This window comes from Myotis nattereri (assembly GCF_964212035.1).
Source record: "Myotis nattereri genome assembly, chromosome: 8".
NCBI lineage: Eukaryota > Metazoa > Chordata > Mammalia > Chiroptera > Vespertilionidae > Myotis > Myotis nattereri.
Genome location: NC_138083.1, coordinates 72870743 through 72894752, shown reverse-complemented (window position 1 = coordinate 72894752; position 24010 = coordinate 72870743). Strand labels below are relative to the sequence as shown.

Below are 24010 nucleotides of genomic sequence, written 5' to 3'. Positions count from 1 at the left end.
TATAGTTGGCCTTAACACCTTAAGTAAACTGTTTCAAGACCAGGAAATGTCCAGTTTCCTCCAGCTTTACCTTCAAATTATGATCAGTTATTTTAGATTGGGAAGAAGAAAGGGAAAGGAATGAAATAGCTGATAATTTGAATATTTACTGTCTCCACTTCACCTTTGAAGAAACTGAGGCTCAGAGGTTTGTTTGGTTTACTTTTGAAGAATCTGAGGCTCAAGGCCGTGTGGGTTATAAGTAACCCACAGAGATGGGAGGCTGATTAGGCCTATCTGATGCCACAGCCTGAGTTCTTAAATGTGACACAAAACAAGGTCAATGGGGGAGGCTGGGTGACTCAGTTGCCTCCTGGGAATTCTGGGTTAGTCTGATAATATATGAGTAGTGGAGCTACTACGAATATAGTATCAGCCTAAAGGCTCTCATTTCATAGAGCACTCGTCTATACTTACAATGGATCCTTACCAAACTACTACCATTAACTAGTAGGCTCTGCTGCACTTCAGTGTGTGTAATCCTTCCCCTCTTGAGGAAAGGTTGCCTGCCTGTGCAGCAAAGACCCCTGGATTATTTATTTTTTAGCACTTCAGCTTGGAGCCAATTATTCCAGAAATCAGCGAAACCTCTCTTTATCTAAGTACTCAAGAAAAAGGATCTTTTCGTTAACCAGGGATTAACTAACACCCCCCATTTCAGAAGGATCTTTGAAGTCTGTATACTTTACTAAGGAATTTCATTGGAGGTGGTTTAGCAGTATGTGAACAACTATGATGTTGTTTCTACTTCAAGGGGGATAAAAAACAAACTTAACCAGCTTGCTGCTTAAGAAGCAGAATTAGCAGTGGGCTCAGCGTTGGCCTTCCCTTTGCACTCATGTGACTTAACTTTCTCTAGTTCTGCAGAGCAGGAGTAGATTTTTAACCGCTAATTCAAGTTGATGAATGACTGCTCATGAGCTGTTTGGAGGAAGGAGAGGGTTGGGAGCCAGGCTTATCCTGGATATTGGTTAGGAGAAAGATTGAGTCAGAGAGGCTTTAAAGCAGTGATTCTCAACCTTCCTAATGCCGCGACCCTTTAATACAGTTCCTCATGTTGTGGTGACCCCCAACCATAAAATTATTTTCGTTGCTACTTCATAACTGTAATTTTGCTACTGTTATGAATTGTAATGTAAATATCTGATATGCAGGATGTATTTTCATTGTTACAAATTGAACATAATTAAAGCATAGTGATTAATCACAAAAACAATATGTAATTATATATGTGTTTTCCGATGGTCTTAGGCGACCCCTGTGAAAGGGTCGTTCGACCCCCAAAGGGGTCTCAACCCACAGGTTGAGAACCGCTGTCTTATAGGTAAAGCAGGAAGGATGTTTTCCACTTACACTGATTTGAGAAAGGCACCTCTCTTTATAGTGGACACAAGGGTTAGTTTCTAGTCTATTAATTAGTGCAGTGTCCTGCAAACGGTGTCTCTTTTGTATAGCCCGTGAACTAAGAATGGTTTTTAAAGTTTTTACTGGTTGGGGGGAAGAATAAAATAAAGAATACTGTTAAATATACCTGAAACTAAATGTTATATATCAATTACACTTCAATTTTTAAAAAGAGAATGTTATTTCATGACATGGAAAAATGATGTGAAATTCAATTTTCAGTGTTCATAAATAAAGTTTTAGTGGAATGCAGCCTTGCTCTTCATTTATATATAACCTGTGGCTGCTTTTGTGCCACACTGGCAGAGTTGTGTGCCTTCAACTGAGATCAAGTGTGCAGCAAAGCTTCAACTATTTACTACCTGTCCCTTTACAGAAAAATTTACTGACCCTTGAATTGGTAAGAAGTACCAGTTGCTTACCTGATTGAGTGGTTATTGTGTGTATCACTGGAGGTTCACAGCACTCCATATTATCTGAAAGTCAAGTGTCAAAAGTGGACTGTGAGTTTGCAGCTTCATTAAGTCTTTATCCATTTTTTTCTCTAGTCATTTCCCCAACCGAGTTCCACTAGCAGGACTCAAGTTCACTGTTTCTATCTAAGCATGGCTCTGCCCTCTGATGCACAAACAACAGAATTTCTATTCTAAAGAGCCTGACTACCCTGTTCCTTACCTAAGTTGGGGTAGCTGTGTAGATCTTGCTTCTCTTAAATAGGGCCTGGGATAATAGGTGAAAACACCCCTTCCTTCCTCTATTGTAGAGACTCAATATTCTCAGCTGTAAATTAAAAATAAAATCCTCAGGCATCACCTTGTGCCTGCCTTTTAAAGAAGAGAGAGACATAATTGAGGTAGAAACATTAAAATGAAATCAGTAGCATGTTTATTATTGCATGTGGCTGATATTTGTTATTACTTATTGCTCAAAGTACCAAGAAAAAACAGGCAGGGGTGTTCAAAATATGATTCTGGGCGATGTAGATTATAGTCACCTGGAGAGCATGTGGTAAAATGCACATATCTGGTAAATCCCAGGTCTCACACACTGGAAAGTTTGAGAACCACTGCTCTTGAGCATTAAAACAATTTTTTTTACCTTAATTTGTTTGAACTAAAAAATTTATATATATATATTTCAGAGAGGACGGGAGAGGAAGAGAGAGATAGAAATATCAATGATGAGAGAGAATCATTGATTGGCTGCCTCCTGCACGCCCTACACTGGGGATCAAGCCTGCAACCCAGGCATGTGCCCTGACTGGGAATTGAAAAATGACCTCTTGGTTCATAGGTCGACGCTCAACCAGAGTCATGCAGGCTGGGCTGACATAAAACAATTTTTAAAGGGCATAGAATTCTTGTGATTGGAAGTGTAAGGGGGCCAGTGGAGATCATTTTACAAATTAGAAAACAGACCAGAGCAGAAAAATGAATAACCTAGGATCCCATCAGGACATTTTATATAAAAGATTTGGACTTGCTCTAAGGATGTCTTCTTACTGTTAGTGGAATTGACTTTTAAAATACTAGTATGTCATTTAGCCCTAGCCGGTTTGGCTCAGTGGATAGAGCATCGGCTTGCAGACCAAAGGGGCCCCATGTTCGATTCTGGTCAAGGGAAAGTACCTTGGTTGCAGGCTCCTCCTCTGCCCCGGCCCCTGGTCAGGGCGCATGCAGGAGGCAACCAATTGATGTTTCTCTCACATCAATGTTCCTCCCTGTCTTTCCCTCTCTCAAAAATCAATGGAAAAATATCCTCGGGTGAGGATTTAAAAAAAAGAAAAAGTAGTTCTTGGCAAAATTAAATAACAGTGAGCATCTTGTTCCGGCCTGTAATTGTGTCTAGAAACATCAGTTCAGAAGACCTTATAGTTAGATAACATACTTTTTTTTTGAAGACAGTTTGATGGTCCCTCACTTAAATTGTAAAAAAAATACAATTAACTGGTTCCTGGGAATGAGAACCAGAAGAAGAAAGGAAGATGAACTTGAATTTCAGGAGAATAATGGAAGGAATGGGATGGGAGAGAAGGTTGTTGTAAATTAAAATAAGGTGCATATACTGGGAGGGGCTGAAAAGAAAGATTAAGTTAATTGTAGTGTTGTAAAAGCATAAAAGGAGCCAAAGAAATTTAAATATGGATGTGTATTGGAAGATAACATCCCCTGATCATTTAACCTTTTTTGTGTGGGATTGAGGCCTTAAAGCAAACAAATTGGCTGCTTCATGTGGTGTCTTTTGCTTGTCAAGGCCCTTAGGACAACATCTGGCCACTAATCTCAGGGTTGCTGATGTTTAGAAACCAAGGTAGGTTCTCAAATGTTTTTTAATCCGTTTGTGGCATTTCTTCTGAATATGTAGACACTTTGGAAAATGTGACAGGTTTTAGAAATTTGAAGTTGTGCTGCAGAGCTGATAAAAACAAAATTGAAAATGCTGGGCTTCTATCTTAGAGCAACTCTGAGTCTTTTAATGCAATGTACTTCTAAGTTTCTGATGTTGAAATTTTACCAAGCATTGAATATTAAGGAGAAAGACTTGAGCACTTTGCAAAATAATTGGCAACTTTTATGTGATTATGTTTGACCCTTTCTTTGACTTGGCCTCCATAAGTTCTTATAAGGTCTTTTCTAACTACAACATTAAAGTCTGATTCTGGAACTTAAGGGGGGCCAAGTCCAAAGAAATGGGCAGTTATGGGAAATCCCTTTTTCCCTCTTTTTTCAAAGTTACTCATTGAACAGCTGCTGCTGTTGGGGTGGGTATTAATGCTTTATTATGGGACTTCATGAGGGCAGACTTGGTGTTGTTTTCTGCTATATTTTTACACTTAGAACAATGTCTGGCCCAGAGTTGGCACTCAACAGGTATTTGAATGAATATTGTGAACCCAACTTCCTTAAGGAGAGAAGAAATATTTATAGTTCCAGATGTCTTCTCAGCTGGAGGCTTTGCTTGTTTTATTAGCCTGAGAGTACTGGGTCCCTAATGGGTGAACCCCATTAGTTTTAATAATGAACAGGTCAGGTCTATCCATGACAAAGGGTCTTGTTTATATAAAAAACACATTTGGGGAGAACAGATGATAATTTGGACTTTGAAATTTGGAAATGTTACTAATTCCTTCTCTCATTCTTGAGTTTTAAGGTTTTTGTTGTTTGTTAAGAGCTGAATCCTCCCAGCATTTCTCTTTTAAATTGTGGAGCTCTTTGAGGTTTTAGCCAGAACAGCCTCTGTCCTGCTTACTTTGAAAGGCTATTAACCATGCCCTGGAATTTTGGAAGTGTTCTCATTGAGAATCACTGTGGAATAGTGGTAAGTACTCTTCTGTGGGCCACAAATTAAAGTCATCCACCATTAAGATGGACATAGACACAGTTTCCTGGATTGAAAGTGGACCAGCATAGGTAAAGTCTAAATTTAGACAGCTGTGTAGAGGAAGAGGGAAGGGTAGAATTCTTTCACCCTTCAACCCATCCGCCTTCCAGTTATGGGCTTTCAGGCTTCCTGACTGCTTTTAGTTTGGCATTAAGTTCCTGGGGAGATTTGCACACTCCTGATACTGACCACACTCCCGGATGCCAATCTTTATCACAGAGACCAGCTTGTTATCTGTCCTAGACAAAAACAGTCTTATTTTAAAGTGTAGAGTGTTAAGTAGAAATGTTGATTTTGTTTAAACTCCAGCTCCTGGGGATGTGGTATCCGTGAAGGTCAGGGAGGAAGATGCAAGCGTTTATCCCAGTAGAAGTGATTTAATAATGAGTAGGTGATATCTTCTTTAGAAAATTAATTTCTTCAGCCAGTGTTTTCACTTTCCTAATGCACTGGTTGTGTATTTGTGTGTCAGAGATTAGCAGGAGTTATTTTTGACAGAGTTGTGTTGTGAGTGCCTCTTTGGGAAATACAGCTTTGGTTGAGTAATTCTGTTCCCCATTCTCCACACACGACTTGATGACTGTCTTTGTAGGAGGAGCCCATCATATTACACATCTGCTTTAAGTGTCAAAAGCCTGTTGTCAGAAGTCAGTGTAAAGAGGTCTGGCTCAAAACATGGCAAAGAACCCCTCCTTTATACCAGAAAAGTCTCTCTCTCTGCTTTTGTTAAAAGGAAGCAAAAGACTCCTCTCTCTTGCTCTGATTTGATTGCCCCTAACCATTTAGAAGAATGGTGGAGTAACAAAATGCCTAAGATCAAAGATTAGTTGATAAAATGATCAGTACTCTGCCATTCCTTAACCTTTCTCTATTAAGGAAGTGTAAATGTTTATAGTACTTGGGTTGAAATGTGATTGCAGTAGAGACCATGGGTGGAGTAGGTTTGGCAGCATTATTTAGCTACCTACTGATTGCAGCTAAACTAATGCAAGTGTTTTTATGTAGGAGGTGTAAATTGATTACCAGTGAATCCCTTAAAACCTGTAGGTTTTTTTTAGGCTTCTGGCTATGATTGTTAGAGCAGGCCAAAGTTTTACTTCTTTCTTCACAAGTGCTTTTCTTTCCTAGGTTGGTGTATAGGAAAGACAATCAGGTGGTCTTTTATCTGTGGTTGGCTGGTCGGGCAAGGTGAATGGGAATGGTTGCTGTCCTAAATGCATGTATAGAGCTTGATTCCTAAGTTATTTGGAATAATTGGGTAGTCTCAGTTCAGTTCTATGTAAATTAGTCATGAAGAGGGTTCAGTAATAATTGTACTTTATTGACAGCTGTCAACATGTTTGTCATTTTGTAGAGATTAGTCAGGAATTCTACAACCATACACAAAGAATTTGACTTTTGAAATAAAATTCCTTAAGGTCATTTAAATATTCTGAGCTTTTTTTCCATCCAGAGGAGAGGTCACAGTTATCAAATCAATGATGAACAGAGATTTGAAGCTTTTAATCACTGACCTATGCTGCTTCTTTTAGACTCAATAGTTAAGTGACTTTTGCCCAAGGTCACATGGTAAGTGGTAGAACAAGGATTTGAATTAGATCCTGTTCACTCTGTTGAACCAGCTGGCTTCCTTCAGAGGTCTTATAGCATCCTGTGCTACTCTGTACTGTCTTTAACTGACATTAGGGTTTAGCCATGGTCTTTTGTGCTAACTGCATCACTCTTGAACATGTTTAACTAAGTGTTTTATGGACTTGACTTCCTGTTATGTATGTGTCTGGTTCCCCTGTGGGGACTGAACTGGCCACCTTATGCCTGGTTTGACACTGATTTGGTGGCTACTTTGGGTTGACTCTCTACCTGGTTTCCAAACCTGCAGCTTCATTGTCATACTGGCATTATACCAGATTACAGAGACTTTATAACAGCTGGATCAAATTTTGCTGGACTTATTTGATACTGAAGTTTATTATTCCTAGGTGTTTTATTTCTCGTCTATCTAAGCAGAGAATTAGGACTCCAAAGCTACAAGAAGCATGAGTTTATCTGTATCTTTTTAAAAGAAACTGCTTTTGGGAATACATGCATTTAGAGAGTCAAATATAATATAATTTTGGGATTTCATTTCTTAATATGTCCCTGACAAAAATCAACTTGACCATTTCCTAGCTGGCAGGAAGTAGATCTGACTTAATTTTGCTCAGTCATGACAAGATCGATTTTTTTTTAGCAGCAACAATAATTATAGATAGTTGATTTTCATGGCTCATGGCCAAGGATGCCTTTCTCCTTCCCCTATTTTGCTGACTCCCTCTTAACCTTTAGTAAGACTTAGCTCAAACACTGCCTCCTCCAGCGAGCCTCTGTTGGCTTCTCACTGCCCTCTTAGATACAGGCTCTTTATTTTTTGTTCTCTGGTGGAATCAGGCTGTTTTCCCTTGCTATATTACTTTTCACTTGGAAACAAAGGAGGCAGTTAACCCATATTAATTTTGTTTTTAATTAAGACTTTTTAAAAAATGCCTATAAATTAAGTAATCCTGCTGGCTTCCTACCCTTACTGAAAAAATAACAGGGCAGGAAAGTAGAAAATTCTGCCATCTTGAAAGAGATGGAGATAAATGACACCCACATGTTTCATGTGTAGACATTTGAGAAAATGCCTATTACCTTCATAAAAAATTTTTCATAATTTCTAAATAATAGGAGCATCATGATGCAATAAAAACACTGTTACTTTAATGTCAATCATTTGACATTTGAGATTTTGGGAGTAGGAAAAGAATTTTAATCCATTCCAGCAAGGCTAAAATTAAAACAGGTTTCTTCTGACTTAATTTTCTCTGCTTTCATGTATATATAAACCAGTTTAAATTTTCTACCTCAGAAGTGTATCTTCAAGGTAAATTCTTAGATATAAATTGCTGGGTCAAAAGAGTATGTAAATTAGTTTATTTTATTTTATTATTATTATTATTATTATTATTATTTTGATTAATTCTCACCCAAGGATATTTTTCCATTGATTTTTTTAGGGAGAGTGGAAGAGAGAGGGAAAGACAGAGAGAAACATCAGTGTGAGAGAAACATTGATTGGTTGCCTCCTGCACGCGCCCTCCACCCCCCACCCCCCACCAGGGCCCAGGCCGGGGAGGAGCCTGCAACCAAAGCACTGCCCTTGACTAGAATTGACACCCCCCCCCCCCCCCCCCCCGACCCTTTAGTCTGCAAGCCAGTGCTCTATCTACTGAGCCAAACCGGTAGGACTAAATTAGGTTTTTGGTTTTTTTAGATACTGTTAAATTCCCCCTCCATGGGGATTATATGAACTACATGCACCTTTTCAGAGATGTTAAAGGGCAAAACTGTGTCTTAGATTTGATGAAATTGGTACCACCCAGAGAGTTGTGAAACTAGAGGTAATACGAAAGTATACTACTACCTTTTGCAGAGTACACACTAAATAAGGGACAACTATTATTAGTATTGTTTGTGAAATGGGGATGATATTTCCTTATCATGATAGTGGTAAGAAAATTGAATGTGGGACAATGTTTGTTAAATACTCCAGCATGGTCTGGCACCTATATTAGTGCCCTTTTTCTCTTGCATGCCTTGGGCCCTGGCTGTTTGGGTTCCACCTTAATTAGGACCTTCTTGGATTGTAAATTCATTGAGGGCAGAGTTCACGTCTGATAAATCTTTTGCAGGGAGCTTTGGATTTAAGAATATATTTTAAATGGTTGTAAATGGAATTAGACCTCAGAATGTAATTCTGAATTGAGTAGTAAAAGGTTTCCTTTTCTTTTTCATGTTAACCATCAAGTGCTTGCATAATGCTAGCCAGCAACTGTTCCAGTACTCAGAGAAGACACTGATTGATACTTTCCTCTTTTGTCATTTGGAAATCTCTACTTAAAATCTTTGTTAGTCTCGAAGAACACTTTAGGTAACAACAACAAAAGATGTTGATTCCTATTCTCTCTTTTCATTATGGAGTAACTCACTTATCCAGTTAAGTTAGAATGAAAGGAATTAATTGCTACCTGTCCGCTGTTTTCTCAAGACTGCCTTATTTCAGGGGGTCTTCCTCCCATAAATTCATCTCAAATTTTTGAATGCTAGGATTTCAAAACAATTGTTATTAGGTGACCTGAATTCATAATAAATGAGGTTTCCTGGTGATTTAATATACAGTGGTTTTCATCTTTCATTTCTAAATCTGTCAGTCAAGTTCAATATAGTTCTTTTTGCATTTAACTGATACTTGAAATGGCAAGGTCCTTTCTCCAAAACATTTTAACAGTATCCTTTTTTTTTTATTTTTATTGCTTAAAGTATTACAAAGAGTATTACATATGTCTCCTTCCCCACCCCCCCCCCCCCGCCCTTGACAATCCCCTGGCCTCCCCTACCCCCCCAGTGTCTTATGTCCATTGGTTATGCTTATATGCATGCATACAAGTCCTTCGGTTGATCTCTTACCCTCTCCCTCCTGCGCCCCCCCCCCCCCGCCTTCCTGCTGTAGTTTGACAGTCTGATAGAGGCAGCTCTGCCTCTGTATCTATTTTTGTTCATAAGTTTATAATGGTCTTTATTATCCATGCATGAGTGAGATCATGTGGTATTTTTCCTTCATTGACTGGCTTATTTCACTTAGCATAATGCTCTCCAGTTCCATCCATGACGTTGCAAATGGTAAGAGTTCCTTCTTTTTTACAGCAGCATAGTATTCCATTGTGTAGATGTACCACAGTTTTCTAATCCATTCATCTACAGATGGGCACTTAGGCTGTTTCCAGATCTTAGCTATGGTGAATTGTGCTGCTATGAACACAGGGTTGCATATATTCTTTCTGATTGGTGTTTCTGGTTTCTTGGGATATATTCCTAGAAGTGGAATCACAGGGTCAAATGGGAGCTCCATTTTTAGTTTTTTGAGGAAACTCCATACTGTCTTCCATAGTGGCTGCTCCAGTCTGCATTCCCACCAGCAGTGCACAAGTGTTCCTTTTTCTCCACATCCTCTCCAGCACTTGTCGTTTGTTGAATTGTTGATGATAGCCATTCTGACAGGTGTGAGATGGTACCTCATTGTTGTTTTGATTTGCATCTCTCGGGTGATTAGCGACTTTGAGCATGTTTTCATATGTCTCTTGGCTTTCTGAATGTCCTCTTTTAAAAGGTGTCTATTTAGGTCCTTTGCCCATTTTTTGATTGGATTGACAGTATCTATTCTTAGATGAATTCCAGTTAAGGGGAAAGGGTATGTACTAAAAGTAATCTTCAAGGCCATTAGTAAGCTGTCTACAAATATTTTCACCATGAGGGATATAGATCCATATGCCCTATTGGCTTCACTTTTTCACCTACTGGCTTCTCTTCTGACCAACATGTTTAGTTAGATGTCCCACTGTTACCTTAAATACAATATGACTTCAGTTAGTTGCATTATTTCTCCAGTCTTTCTTTTCCCCCACCTTTTGTCTGCAGGACTTTCCTGTGTCTTCAAAGCCACTTTGTTCTCCTAATTACAGGGATCCAAAGACTTTGAGCGTTTGACTCTTCTGGATTTATTTATTACACATGGCCAGTGAGTTCCTGAAACTGAGTTCTAATTCCAGTTTCCTTAACATGCTTTTCTTTTTCTTTTTTTTACATTTCTTCCTTCGCAACCCTGCTGCTCTCACTTTTTTCTAGACTTCTTCAAAAATCATCAGCTAGTTACTCTGCTTTTACCTTTCTACCCACACTGTCCTCCAATTAATCTTTCTTAAGTATGGCTTTTATTGTGTGTGTGTGTGTGTGTGTGTGTGTGTGTTTCCTTTTCTGCTTGAAGTGGCTCCTTGTTATCCTTAGTGTAGGACACCCTGACTCTTGGGTTAATTTTATCTATCAAATTGTATCTCTTTCTACTCCTTAATACAAATTATCTCTTTGCTAGTCTTCTCCTTGATGTTCCCTTATATAATGAGGAAAAAAAAAAAAACAGATTAGAAGGGAAGAAGGTTAAACTTTTTTTTTAATATGTTTTTTATTGATTAAGATATTACATATGTGTCCTTATCCCCACGTTACCCTCCCCCCCCCCCCCCCGCTCATGCCCTCACCCCCCACCCCCCCGTTGTCCGTATCCATTGGTTAGGCCTATATGCTTGCATATAAGTCCTTTGGTTGATCTTTCCCCCTTACCCCCACCCTCCCCTACCTTCCCTCCAAGGCCCGACAGTCCAATCAATGCCTCTCCATCTCTGGATCAGTCCTTGTTCATCAGTTTATGTTGTTCATTATATTCCACAAATGAGTGAGATCATGTGGTATTTATCCGCTCTCCAGTTCCATCCATGCTGTGACAAATGGTAAGAGTTCCTTTTTCTTCTTCCTCTTCTTAAAGAATACCTTTCAGCATTTCATATAATGCTGGTTTGGTGGTGATGAACTCCTTTAGCATTTTCTTATCTGTGAAGCTCTTTATCTGACCTTCTATTCTGAATGATAGCTTTGCTGGATAAAGTAATCTTGGTTGTAGGTTCTTGGCATTCATCACTTTGAATATTTCTTGCCAATCTCTTCTGGCTTGCATGGTTTCTGTTGAGAAATCAGCTGACAGTCGTATGGGTACTCCCTTGTAGGTAACTGACTGTCTTTCTCTTGCTGCTTTTAAGATTCTCTCCTTATCTTTTGCTCTTGGCATTTTAATTATGATGTGTCTTGGTGTGGTCCTCTTTGGGTTCATTTCTTTCACCAGGTAGGGGAAGTTTACTGTCATTATTTCTTCAAATAGGTTTTCAATATCTTGCTCTCTCTCTTCTTCTGGTACCCCTATAATTCTGATGTTGGTACGCTTGAAGTTATCCCAGAGGCTCCTTACACTATCTTCATATTTTTGAAATCTTTTTTCTTTTTTCTTTTTCGGTTGGGTCTTTTTTGTTTCTTCGTATTTCAAATCTTTGACTTGATTCTTGGGATCCTCTTGTCTGCTGTTGGATCTCTGTATATTATTCTTTATTTCAGTCAGTGTATGCTTAATTTCTAGTTGGTCCTTTTTCATATCCTCGAGAGTCTCACTAGATTTATCGAGGGTCTCACTAAATTTATCGGCGGTTTCCATAAAATTCTTGAAAAACCTTATAAATGTGGCCTTGAACTCTATATCCAGTCGTTTGCTTTCCTCCATTTCTGTCATTTGTGACCTGTTTCTTTGTCTCCGCATTTTTTATGCTTCCCTGTGTTGGTAGAGTGGTTTTGTGTGCTAGGTGTCCTATAGGGCCCAGTGGTTCAGCCTCCCCAGTTACCTGAGGTGGACACTCTTGGTGTACCCCCTTGTGGGCTTTTTGCACAATCTTATTGTAGTTATGCCTTGATTGTTGTAGGATCACTGGGAGGAATTGACCTCCAGGCCAATTGGCAGTGAGAATCAGCTGTGTCTGCAGTGGGAGAACTGTGCTGAAGACACCCTTCTGGGGCAAGACTTGCTTCAGTGGGGTTTTGGTGCTCACTGAGTCTGCCCCCTGAGTGTGTCCCTTATGGATCTGAGGAGTTGTAATCTGGATGGTCCCCCTCTGACCACTGGGTACACTGGCTCTTGGATCTAAGGAGGTGCTAATTTAGCCTCTGCCTGAGGTTACACAGCAGGAGTTACGAAGAGAACTGCAGATTCCCCTTCCTTTTTTGGAGTTTGGAGGTGCCCTGATGAGGCCCAGCTGTGAAGCAATGCAAGCAGCTGTGGGGCCTTGGGCCTTCTCTTGGAAGTTCTGGGTCTGTCTGGCCCAGCTGCAGTTAGGTAATTTTCAGGTTGCAGAGGGCCGGGGCATTCATATGCAAAAGCCTCTGCCGCAGCCTGGGTGGGGCGGGGTCTCAGGGAATCAAAGGGTGGAGCAAGCAGCTATGGCAGATCCTCAGCCCTTCCCTAAGGGGCCAGGCGTCTCAGTGTCTTGTAATTGCTGCAAGCACCTCTGAGGGAAAGCCGCCCTCAAGCTCCGAGTTCTGCCCGCTGCCAGACAGTCCAGTTTCTCCCCGTATGAGTCCTGGGTCCCCAGAGACTTCCCGGAACCAGAGTTCAGAGCAGTAGGGAGCTTGTGACTCCCTCCCGATTCAAAAAGACAGCCGCGTCCTCAGGTGCCAGCCCCTTTCTGCTCGCGAGCCTCCGTACCTCTGCACTTTACTTCCGCAGCTCTTCTGGCTCTCAGTGTGCTTTTCTTTCCTTCTAGTTGTAGAATTTCCACTCAGCCAGCTTTCCTGTAGTTCTGGATGATGTCCGTTTTGTCTTTATGTTGTTTTTCTGATGTTGTTGTGGGAGGCAGCAATTTCCCGGTGTTTATGCCGCCATCTTAGTTTCTCCCCTAAACTTTTTATTATGAAAAGTTTCAAGCATATATGGCAGTAGAGAGAGTAATGACCTCCTGTGTATCATATCTGCCCACTTCAATAACTCTCAACCTTTTGCCAATCTTGTTTTATCCATCTCTGTATCTCTTCCCCACTCCGATTTTTTTTTTTTTTTTACTTGTAGGTATTTGAAACCTACCTAGAATTACTTTCAATTTATTTTTTATTTAATTTCCTTATTCTTTAAATTTAGTGCTTTTTAAGTGAATTAAATTATACTAGTACTTCTCAAAGTAAAAAATTATAGCTTGGTAATTTTAAAAATAACTTTTTTTTTATAAAAGTGATTCACATGGGGAAAGGATTGGAAAAGAAGACAAAGTATATACCAAAAATCAACTTGCTCAGAAATTCACTACCCAAAGATAACTACTTTTAACATTTTGTCATCTGTCTTCTAATCTTTTTCTTACAAGTTTGTTTTTGTGTTTGTTGAATTATACAAAAGAGTAATTAGAAAAAGATATGTCCCTGCCATACTCTTGAGCCATAATAGTAGATCATAATATTCTGTTTTCTGTTTGCTAAATCTGGCCCATAAATAAAATCAAACAATACAGACATCATTCCAGGTTGTACTGCTGGAGGCATGTTTTGTCATTATTATGATTTTACCCATAAGTGCTTAGTTTAGAGCAGAAGTAATTGCGGGTTTTTATTACTGTCAGGTATTGGGGGCCACCAACTTGGTACATTGGATTGACTCAGCATTTTAAAGTTTTAGACTTGAGACTTTTAGAAGTTGGAGTCTTCTGTGTGTATTGCATGGAGGATTGCGTTCAAGTCCTGCTTCTGATACCATATCATTTTATTCTTCCCATCTCTGTGGGATGAGAAATTCTTATAGGTAAGGGTACGATCATGTACATTTCTGTCCCCATAGGGCCTGGCACAGAATACTTAGTGGATTATTCCAAATGTAGCTTCTTTTGACACATTTTGGGAGCCAGGAATGGGATGAACACATACATTGCCTATCCATTATTAGTTATCTATTCCTACGAAATATGCTACCTCGAAATTTAGCAACTTAAAACAACAAACGCTTGTTTTCTCACACAGTTTCTGTGAGCCAGGAATCCAGGAGCAGCTTAGCTGGGTGGTTCAGCTCAGGGTGTTTGTGGGGTTGCAGTTATCTAAAGGTTTAACTGAGACTGGGGGCCTACTCCAAGATGGGTCACCCACATGGGTCTTGTCGGAAGTTTCAAGTCCTCGCCATGTGGGCTTCTCCATAGGCTGCTTAAGTGTAACAATATGGCAGCTGGCTTCCCTCAGAGCAAGAAGAAAAATCCAGTGTCTTCTATGACCTGGTGTCAGAAGTTACATGCCAACATTTCCATTTTATTCTGTTTTTTTAGGAGTGAATCTCTAGTCTACTCAAGAAGGAAATTAGGCTACACCTATTGAAAGGAAGAGTATCAAAGAATCTGTTAAACATATTTTAAAATCGCCACACGTGTGTTAGGTACATAAACTTCCAATTGATGAATATTTAACTTTGGGGTGACCTGGCCCCAATGAACCTCATTTTTAGTAGGCCCTTGGATTAATTCTGATACACCCTATAATTTTGAGATTTACTGACTTAAATAAGTGGAGAGAGAGGCCCTGTTCATGGATTAAAAGACACGAGAGTGTTTCCAAATTGCCCTATGGACGCAGTTCCCAGCTGGCCTTCTCTTTTTTAAAAGAAATTGACAAAATGAATCTAAAACTTACATGGAAATGCAGAAGACAAAGAATAGCCAAAATTACTTTGAAAAGAATAAAGCTAAAGTACTTAATATTATCTGATTTCAAAACTTCCTATGAACAAGAACCTTACTGTGAAGCTATAGTAGTAGATAGTGTCTGTGTAAAGATAGGATAGAGTTGAGAAATAGGCCTGTGATTATATGGTCACTTCATTTTCAGTAAAGAGGTCAAAGCAATTCAATGGGGAGAGGGCTATCTTTTCAAAAAATGGTGAAAGAGCAACTGGGTATCTTTATAGATTAAAAAATGTGCCCTGTGTGTCCCTTACCTCTGTAAAACTCTTTGAAAAAACCTATTCACAATATATATAGCTAGCCAAAAAAGTCATAATCCAGAATGTATAAAGAACTCTTACAACTCAGTGATAAGACAAATATTTTTAAAATGGGGGAGAGATTTGAAGATATACTACATTAAAGAAGATATATGAGTGGCCAATAAACACATGAGAAAATACTCATCATTTAATGGAATCTTCCAAGGAAAATTTCACAAAGCAGCCCAGACTAGGCCTCCCATTACCCTGCCTCTAAAACCAAGACGTGTTACAAATGCCATTAGAATCTTGTCATTGTGCTTTAAAAAAAAAAAAAAAAATATATATATATATATATATATATATATATATATATATATATATTGATTGATTTCAGAGAGGAAGGGAGAAAGAGAGAGAGAAAACATTAATGATGAGAAAGAATCATTGATTGGCTGCCTCCTGCACACCACTAGGGATAGAGCCTGCAACCTGGGCATGTACCCTTAACTGGAATCAAACCTGGGACCCCTCATTCCACAGTCCCACGCTCTATCCACTGAGCCAAACCGGCTAGGGCTGGGTTTTTTTGTTTTTATTTTAATCCTCACCCGAGGACATGCTTAGAGAAAGGAAAGGGGGTGGGGGGAAGAAACATTGGTGTGAGAGAAAAACATTGATCAGTTGCCTTCCATACATGCCCTGAACAGGGATGGAACCTTTCAGCGCACAGGATGAAGCTCAACCCACTGAGCCACTCTAGCCGGGTGTCTTCTTGACTGGCCTGTCAAGGTAGGCAGGCAGGAGATAACTCATGACTCCTCTTAACTGGTTCATCTCTTATGGTTGCAGATTCTCATAAACACAAAGATAAACACAAAGATCGGGAACACCGGCACAAAGAGCACAAGAAGGACAAGGAGAAGGACCGAGAAAAGTCCAAGCATAGCAACAGGTAAGGGTTGAACCAGCAAATCCTTCATTCCTCAGCTGGTTGGCTGTGGCTTGGCTCACCTAGAATAGGCTTTAACTTGAGCTACAGTCATAAACAGTCAATCCTAGATAGCAAAGTAAGCAGAGACTGTATTTGATTTGAGTTTTTAAGAGATAGCTTTGATAATTCAGGCTTTACTGGTGATTCCATTGTTCAGATCAGAAAGTGTAAGGCAAGTATAGTGAATTTCTATTCAATATATACCTCATTAAAAGTATAATTTTTAAGTAAGTCAGCTATGGCTTTATTGTAGTATGATGGAATTTAATCAAGTGTCCAGAGAACTTGTCTTGATTAAAGGTGACTAGATTGGAGACATGATTTATTTTTTCCTTTCTATACTTTTAAAAGGGTATAAATGAAAAATTCTTAACTTGGGTTTCCATGGTCTGTGAGCTCCTGAAATCATATGCAAAAGATTGAATATATGAGATTATCCTGGAGAGGGCATTCCTAGCTTTCATCAGGTTATCAGAGGAGTTCAGCTCTCACAAAAGCCAATGACCCACCAATATAAATGAAACTCAGTAGTGCTGCCCTCTGGGATCCAAGCCTCTGAAATATGTTTGTGTTTTTTTTGTTTTGCTCCCATTTTTTTGGTGTAGGAGGCAAGTAGTTAAGCTCAAAGATGTGTAGGGTATCTTTGGATATAGTACTACTTGTTGAAAATGAGGACTTAGGCTTCTATTTTGAGTTAAAGGCAGTTGGTGAGAAAGTTGTATGGTATTCCCATGGTAGCTTAAGTTTTGTTAGAAGGGAATGTAAGATTAAACATTTATTAGAACTAGTGCCTCCAGCCTAGAATCTCTTAGAACTACACTTGGTTCTTGAACAACTTGTTGGTCCACTTATATGCATTTTTTTCCAATAAATACTGTAAATGTATTTTCTTTATAACATTTTCGTTCCTCTGGGGGCTTACTTTATTATAAGACTAAGTATATAATGCATATAACATGCAGAATATGTGCTAATTGACTGTTTATGTTATTGATAAGGCTTCCAGTCAACAGTAGGCTATTAGTAGTTCAGTTTTTGTGGAGTCAAAAATTATACGTGGATTTTTGACTATGAATGGGGTGGAAAGTTGGCACCCCTACCCCCTCATTGTTCAAGGGTCAGTTATACTTCATTAGCTTGGTCTATTGGCTGTAGACAAGTTAAAGTGAGAATTGCTTTTAAAGTATGTTCTTTTTATGAATCACTAAAATTTAAAAATACTTTTCTTTTTATGAATACATTTCTGAACCATTAAAATAAGTAGGTTAATTTTCTCTAGTGGGAATATTTCTTCATGAATCATCTACCACTTCTGTGGTCTTTTTTTCTCCACTGCTAACTCATTTCTTGCTCCCTGATCATCTAGTTTCCATTTTCATTACTCTAGTGAATTTAATCTTAGTAGATTAGATGAAGAAATGCTCATTTTCATGTTACCAGAAATTTGTCCATAAAGACTTTAAAAAGATAGAGGTTAATATTGAAAACTTGAAAAAAATGATCCCTTCTTCTCTGGTACATACTTCACCAATCATGATTTGCTATTGTGGTGGGAGACAAGATTGGGTAAAAGTGGCATAAAAGGCTTTAGGACATAATTTTGGTCCTGCCCTGACTTGTCAGAATTTCCTTTTTAAAAATGAAAGATGTGATTTTGGTGTTATTTTTCTTGAAAAATCCATAGTAGCTTAATTACCTCTATCTGGCAGAAGGCCTCTTGTCTTTGTCCACCTGCTTTGGTCTCATGTGATGTTGGCTAGGTTAAATAGCCTTTCTTAACACAGCTTTCTCATCTTCCTTAGTTTCCTCATATTACATGCTTCAGAGGGGACCAGTCAATAAGCATAAAAGCACTGTAACTGTGACTGCTCTACAAATGTGGGAGATACTTTGTACATTCATCCTAGCATACTTTCCAAGATTATAGTATAGGCAAATTCAGGAATTTTTCCTGTGCAATTTTGTGTCTTTTAATATTTTCTTCATGTCTGCTCAAAATGCTTAAGAAAATAATAGCCTGTTTGCCAAGAGGCATTGGAAAACCTGGCCTGAGTTTCTGTTTACACATGACTACATGACTAAATCTAGCCCTGGACCTCTAATTCACATGCGAATAACTTTAAGACAGTTTAAGTGGATGATGTGTTGTAAGCAGACTTTTAAATACTTTCTGTTTGACCTCTATTGACACACTACCTCTTTGCAACAAAGGAAGTGTCTTGGTTATAGTCCATTAAAATCCTGTACACCATGTTCCTTTTTTAAATGGCTTCTAATCTTTCAAGTAGTTTTGGGTTTTTTCATTTTTCTTCTGTAGCAGATTAAGGAAACCTTGAGGCTTGTTAAGTCACCTGTGAAGCCCAGAATAATTAAGATTTCATATATTCTGTTTGAAAATGCTTCACTTTATTCTGATACTTTGTTAACAGTAATGTGTTTGTATGTTCCTTTTGACTGTTAGATTTTAGCATCAGTCATTTTTCCTTGGGTTACACTAAGGACCCATATCCAGGAGGCATCTTTTTGCTGCGTAGTAACACGTGCTGCATACTTGGAATGTCAGAGAATGGAAAACCAGCCTTTCTGTTGAGAGAATGGGATGTGGACCCACCCCTCAAGGAATCCCATCTTATTCCTGTGATTTTCCCTTTGTTCTTAAGGTGAAAATAAGGGAAAGGGTATTAAAGATTATTTCATCTTACCTCTTTGTGTATCAGAAGTCTGAGGTGATATGCTCATAGTCACAGGGCAGTAGGGTAGTAGAGAGAGGATGAGACCAGGGCTTCTGAATCCTCATGTTTTTCTTCCACTACATTATTCTTTCCAGTCAAAAACAAAACAAAACAAAACAAAAACTCCCTCCCCAAGGAAGGTTAGTTGTGTAACTAAACTGTCTGTGTTTAAATAATAAGCACCTCTTTCTCATTTGCATGTCATAAGCAGCTCAGCGTTTAAAATGCCAGAACATTTCAGGCACGACCTCTCACTTTGGGCCCCACATCTCTAAAGTTTTTGGCACTAGTTGTATTAGTCTCATTAAATTCTGACCCAATGAAAACCCCATCTCTGACTATCTCCTGTTTGGTCTGTAACATCACAGGAAGAGTTTATACCAAAGTCAAGTAAAAATAATTTCTTCTGTTTATCTCTGACACTGCTTCTTTCTGTTAGCATTAATATTTAGCACTTTAGATTCTTGTAAAAAAATGTATATATAGATCCTTCCCCAAAAAACCCAAAAGGAATACTATTTCTTTTTAAGATGTTTAAAATTGATTTTTAGAGAGAGAGGAAGGGAGAGGGGAAGAGAGAGAGAAATATTGATGTGAGAGTGTATCATTGATTGCCTCCTGCATGCCATTCCCACCAGGATGAGTGTGAGGGGGCAATTGAGCCTGCAACTCAGGCATGTGCCCTGACCAGAAATCAAACTGGCAACCTTTTGGTGCATGGGACAACACCCCCACCCAACTGAGCCACACTGACCAGGTCAGGAATACTCTTACTAGATGGTAAGGAATCACTGGGCTTATAGGCTCTCACCAAACACTTCTCTTGAAAGGTTGCATTATTTTTTTTTATCCTCACTTGAGGCTATGTTTATTAATTTTTAGAGAGAGAAAGGGGCATCAATCAGTTGCTTCCCACACGTTCATCTGGGGATTGAACCTGCAACTTTTTGTTATGCAGAATGACTCCCATCAAGTGAACCAACTGCCCACGGTGAAAGGTTACATTCTTAGCCATAAATTATCTTTAATACTAGACCTCTTCTGTGAACATTATTAAAAGCAATTTTGGCCCTAGCCAGTGTGGCTTTGTTGGGCGTCAGTCTGTGTACCAAGAGGTTGCTGGTTCGATTCCTCGTCGGGGCACATGCGTGGGTTGCAGCCAATAGATGTTATATTCTCATATCAGTGTTTCTTTCTTCTCCCTTCCTCTCTCTCTAAAAATCAAACTATTTTTTTTCTTTATTGAGTAAGGTATTACATATGTGTCCTTATTATCCCCATACTCCTGCCCTCCCCCCCCTCCCCCACTCATGCTGCTGTAAGAAAGAAGGAATTCTTGCCATTTGAAACTATTTTTTTTTAAGGCAATTGGGGGATGGATGGTGGTTTTAGAAAATAAAGGCTATCACATATGTGAAAAACAGGATTCTTCCTGCTGGTTTATTTTTTATTTATTTTTATTTTTTAAATTTTATTTTGTTTAAAGTATTACAGATAGTAGTATGTCTCCTTTTTTTTTTCTTTCCCCATTGACCTTCCCCCGGCCTCCCCCCTCCCCCCCCCCCCCCCCCAGTGTCTTGTGTCCATTAGTTATGCTTATATGCATGTATACAAGTCTTTCGGTTGATCTCTTACCTACCCCCCACCCCCAATACTCCCCAGCCTTCCCACTGTAATTTGACAGTCTGTTCAATGCTTCTCTGCCTCTGTATCTATCATTTTGTTCATCAGGTTATAATGTTCTTTATTATCCATAAATGAGTGAGATCATGTGGTGTTTTTTTTTCACTTCCTGGCTTATTTCACTTAGCATAATGCTCTCCAGTTCTATCCATGCTGCTACAAATGGTAAGAATTCCTTCTTTTTTTATAGCAGTGTAGTATTCCATTGTGTAGATGTATCATAGTTTTCTAATCCACTCATCTGTTGATGGTCATTTAGGCTGTTTCCAAATCTTGGCTATTGTAAATTGTGCTGCTATGAACATAGGGGTGCATATATCCTTTCTGAAATGAATTTGGCAATACAGCAGGATAGAAAATTAACACCCAGAAATCTATGGCCTTTTTATACACCAATAATGAACTCACAGAAAGAGAAAGGAAAAAAACAATCCCATTTACCATTGCACCAAAAAAATTAAGATACCTAGGAATAAATTTAACCAAAAGACCTGTACTTGGAAAATTACAGGACATTGAAAAAAGAGATAGAGGAAGACATAAACAAATGGAAGAACATACCATGTTCATGGATTGATAGAATCAACATCATTATAATGTCCATACTACCCAAAGCAATCTATAGATTCAGTGCAGTACCTATTAAAATACCAATGGCATATTTCAAAGATCTAGAACAAACTCTCCAAAAATTCATTTGGAATAAAAAAAGACCCCGAATAGCCACAGCTATCCTAAGAAAGAAGAACAAAGTTGGAGGGATCACAATACTAGACACCAAACTATATTACCACGCCACAGTTCTCAAAACTGCCTGGTACTGGCACAAGAACAGACATATAGGCCAATGGAACAGAATAGAGGCCCCAAAATTGACCCAAGCCATTATGCTCAATTAATACTCGACAAAGGAGGCAAGAGCACACAATGGAGTCAAAACAGCCTCTCTAATAAATGGTGCTGGGAAATTTGGTCAGATACATGCAAAAAAATGAAACCAAATCACCAACTTACACCATACACAAAAACAAACTCAAAATGGCTAAAGGACTTGAATGTAAGACGGGAAAACCATAAAAATCCTACAAGACTCCATAGGCAACAAAATTGCAGACATATGTTGTAGCAATATCTTTACAGACATAGATCCTAGGGCAAGAGAGACTAAGGAGAAAATAAACAAATGGGATTACATCAAAATAAAAAGCTTCTGCCCAGCAAAAGAAACCATCAACAAAACAACAAGAAAGCCCACTGCATGGGAGAACATATTTGCCAATGTTATCTCCGATAAGGGTTTTATCTCCAACATTTACAGGGAACTCATACAAGTCAACAAAAGGAAACTAAACAGTCCCTAAATAGACTCTTTTCAAAAGAGGACACTCAGAAAGCCAAGAGACACATGAAAACATGCTCAAAGTCACTAATTATCCAAGAGATGCAAATCAAAACAATGAGGTACCACCTCACACCTGTCAGAACGGCTATCATCAAATCAACAAATGACAAGTGCTGAAGAGGATGCGGAGAAAAAGGAACCCTCCTCTGCTGGTGGGAATGCAGACTGGTGCAGCCACTGTGGAAAACAGTATGGGTTTCCTCAAAAATTTAAAAATGGAACTGCCATTTGACCCAGTAATACCACTTCTAGGAATATATTCCTGCTGGCTTTTGACTGTGTGCCGTTCTTGCCAGTTTTAAACCCGACACTTAGGCTGAAGTGACAAATTTTGGAAAGCCAGGGAAGACAGAAAAGCACTGCTGTGAAATAATAAACAAGTGCTTTTCCAGCCATGTTGGCCTTGCTGATCCATACAGTCAGTGTGAGAGACATTTGAGAGTAAGGATGCTTTGGGTTCTGCTTTCCTTTCAGTTCCAGATCCTACTTGAAGTAGAATTAAGAGAATGTAGGATCTTGGGAAGATGTACTGGAATTAAGCAATTATATTAGTGGAATTTCAGATTAGGGAAATTTTTCAGAAGATAATCAAAATTTTAAAAAAATATATTTTTTTATTGATTTCAGAGAGGAAGGGAGAGGGAGAGAGAGATAGAAACATCAGTGATGACAGAGAATTATTGATTGGCTGCCTCCTGCACACCCCTCACTGGGGATGGAGCCCGCAACCGGGCACATGCCCTGACCGGGAATCAAACTGTGACCCTCCTGGTCTATAGTTCGAAGCTCAACCACTGAACCACACTGGCCGGGCTGAAGGTAATCAAATTTAAAAAGAGATGTTTACTCCTGGTTTTTTGTGGGGGTTTTTTTTGGTGAGCTGTTTGCTGAAGCCTTTTATTTATCTGCACATCCCTGTATCATCAACCTGTCTGGGGGAAATGAACAATTAACATAGGTAGGTAGAGAAGAGGGTTGGGTACTTTAAAAATGAGGAAACTGAATACATCACCACCATTCACATAGGAATTAATGTGATGTAGTGAAAAGCACACTAAAGTAGAACTCAAGGCCAGGTTCTCCCATTTACTAACCTGTGTGCCCCACATTTACTCGCTGTGTGTCCTAATCCAAGCCACTTAACTTCCGGGTCTCATTTTCCATTTTGGTCAAGTGTTGAGAGCATTACTGGCCCAGTCATGTTTTCGAGTTTGTTATAACGTACTAAACAATTGAAATGATGGTGGTGGTGGTGGTGATGACAATGATGATTGCCACAAAGCCTGGTGAGTATCAATGAGATATATTGGAGCTGTCAATTTTGTTGGTTGAATCTAATTTATTAAAGATTTCATGGTGGAAACAGCATTTGAGTTAGTCATTGAAAGATGGTTAAAATATATTGATTTCAGAGAGAAAAGGAGAGGGAGAGAGAGAGAAGAATCAATGATGAGAGAGAATCATTGATTGGCTGCCTCCTGCACACCCCCTCCTGGGGATTGAGCCCGAAACCTGGGCATGTGCCCTTGGTCATAATCGAACCTGGGACCCTTCAGTCCGCAGGCTGAGGCTGTATCCACTGAGCCAAACCGGCCAGGGCAAGATGGTTAAAATCTTGACAAAGAAAGGTGATGGCTAGAAAGAGGGGCATTTCAGACAATAAGAAAAGCATGAACAAAACATGGAAGCATTGTGTAATATACATTGCTCTGAGAAGACTCCAGTTGGGTGGGTGCCTGGATTATAACATGATGGAATGGTAGAAAATGAGACCATCAAAGTGACTTGGGGCAAGACTATTAAAAGCTATTTCAAGAAGTTGGGACATTAAAAAAAAAAGTTTGGGACTTGATTCTAAAGGGAACAAGAGGCCACTGAAAATAGTTGAGAAAGGGAGATAAAGAATTTAGCCACAAAGGGCATGAGGGGTCTAAGAAAAATGGCTCCTAGTTTGGATAACTTGGGTGGCTGTTTAC

General features: G+C 39.2%; 1 protein-coding gene across 1 annotated transcript in view; it reads left to right on the top strand.

Moving 5' to 3' along the window:
• TOP1 (DNA topoisomerase I) overlaps window positions 1-24010 on the top strand; it is a 92409-nt gene that overhangs the window by 17134 nt on the left and 51265 nt on the right. The window contains exon 3 of the mRNA XM_081096956.1: window positions 16076-16178. Within this exon, the coding sequence (XP_080953082.1) occupies window positions 16076-16178 (103 nt within the window). The remainder of the gene's footprint in view (window positions 1-16075; window positions 16179-24010) is intronic.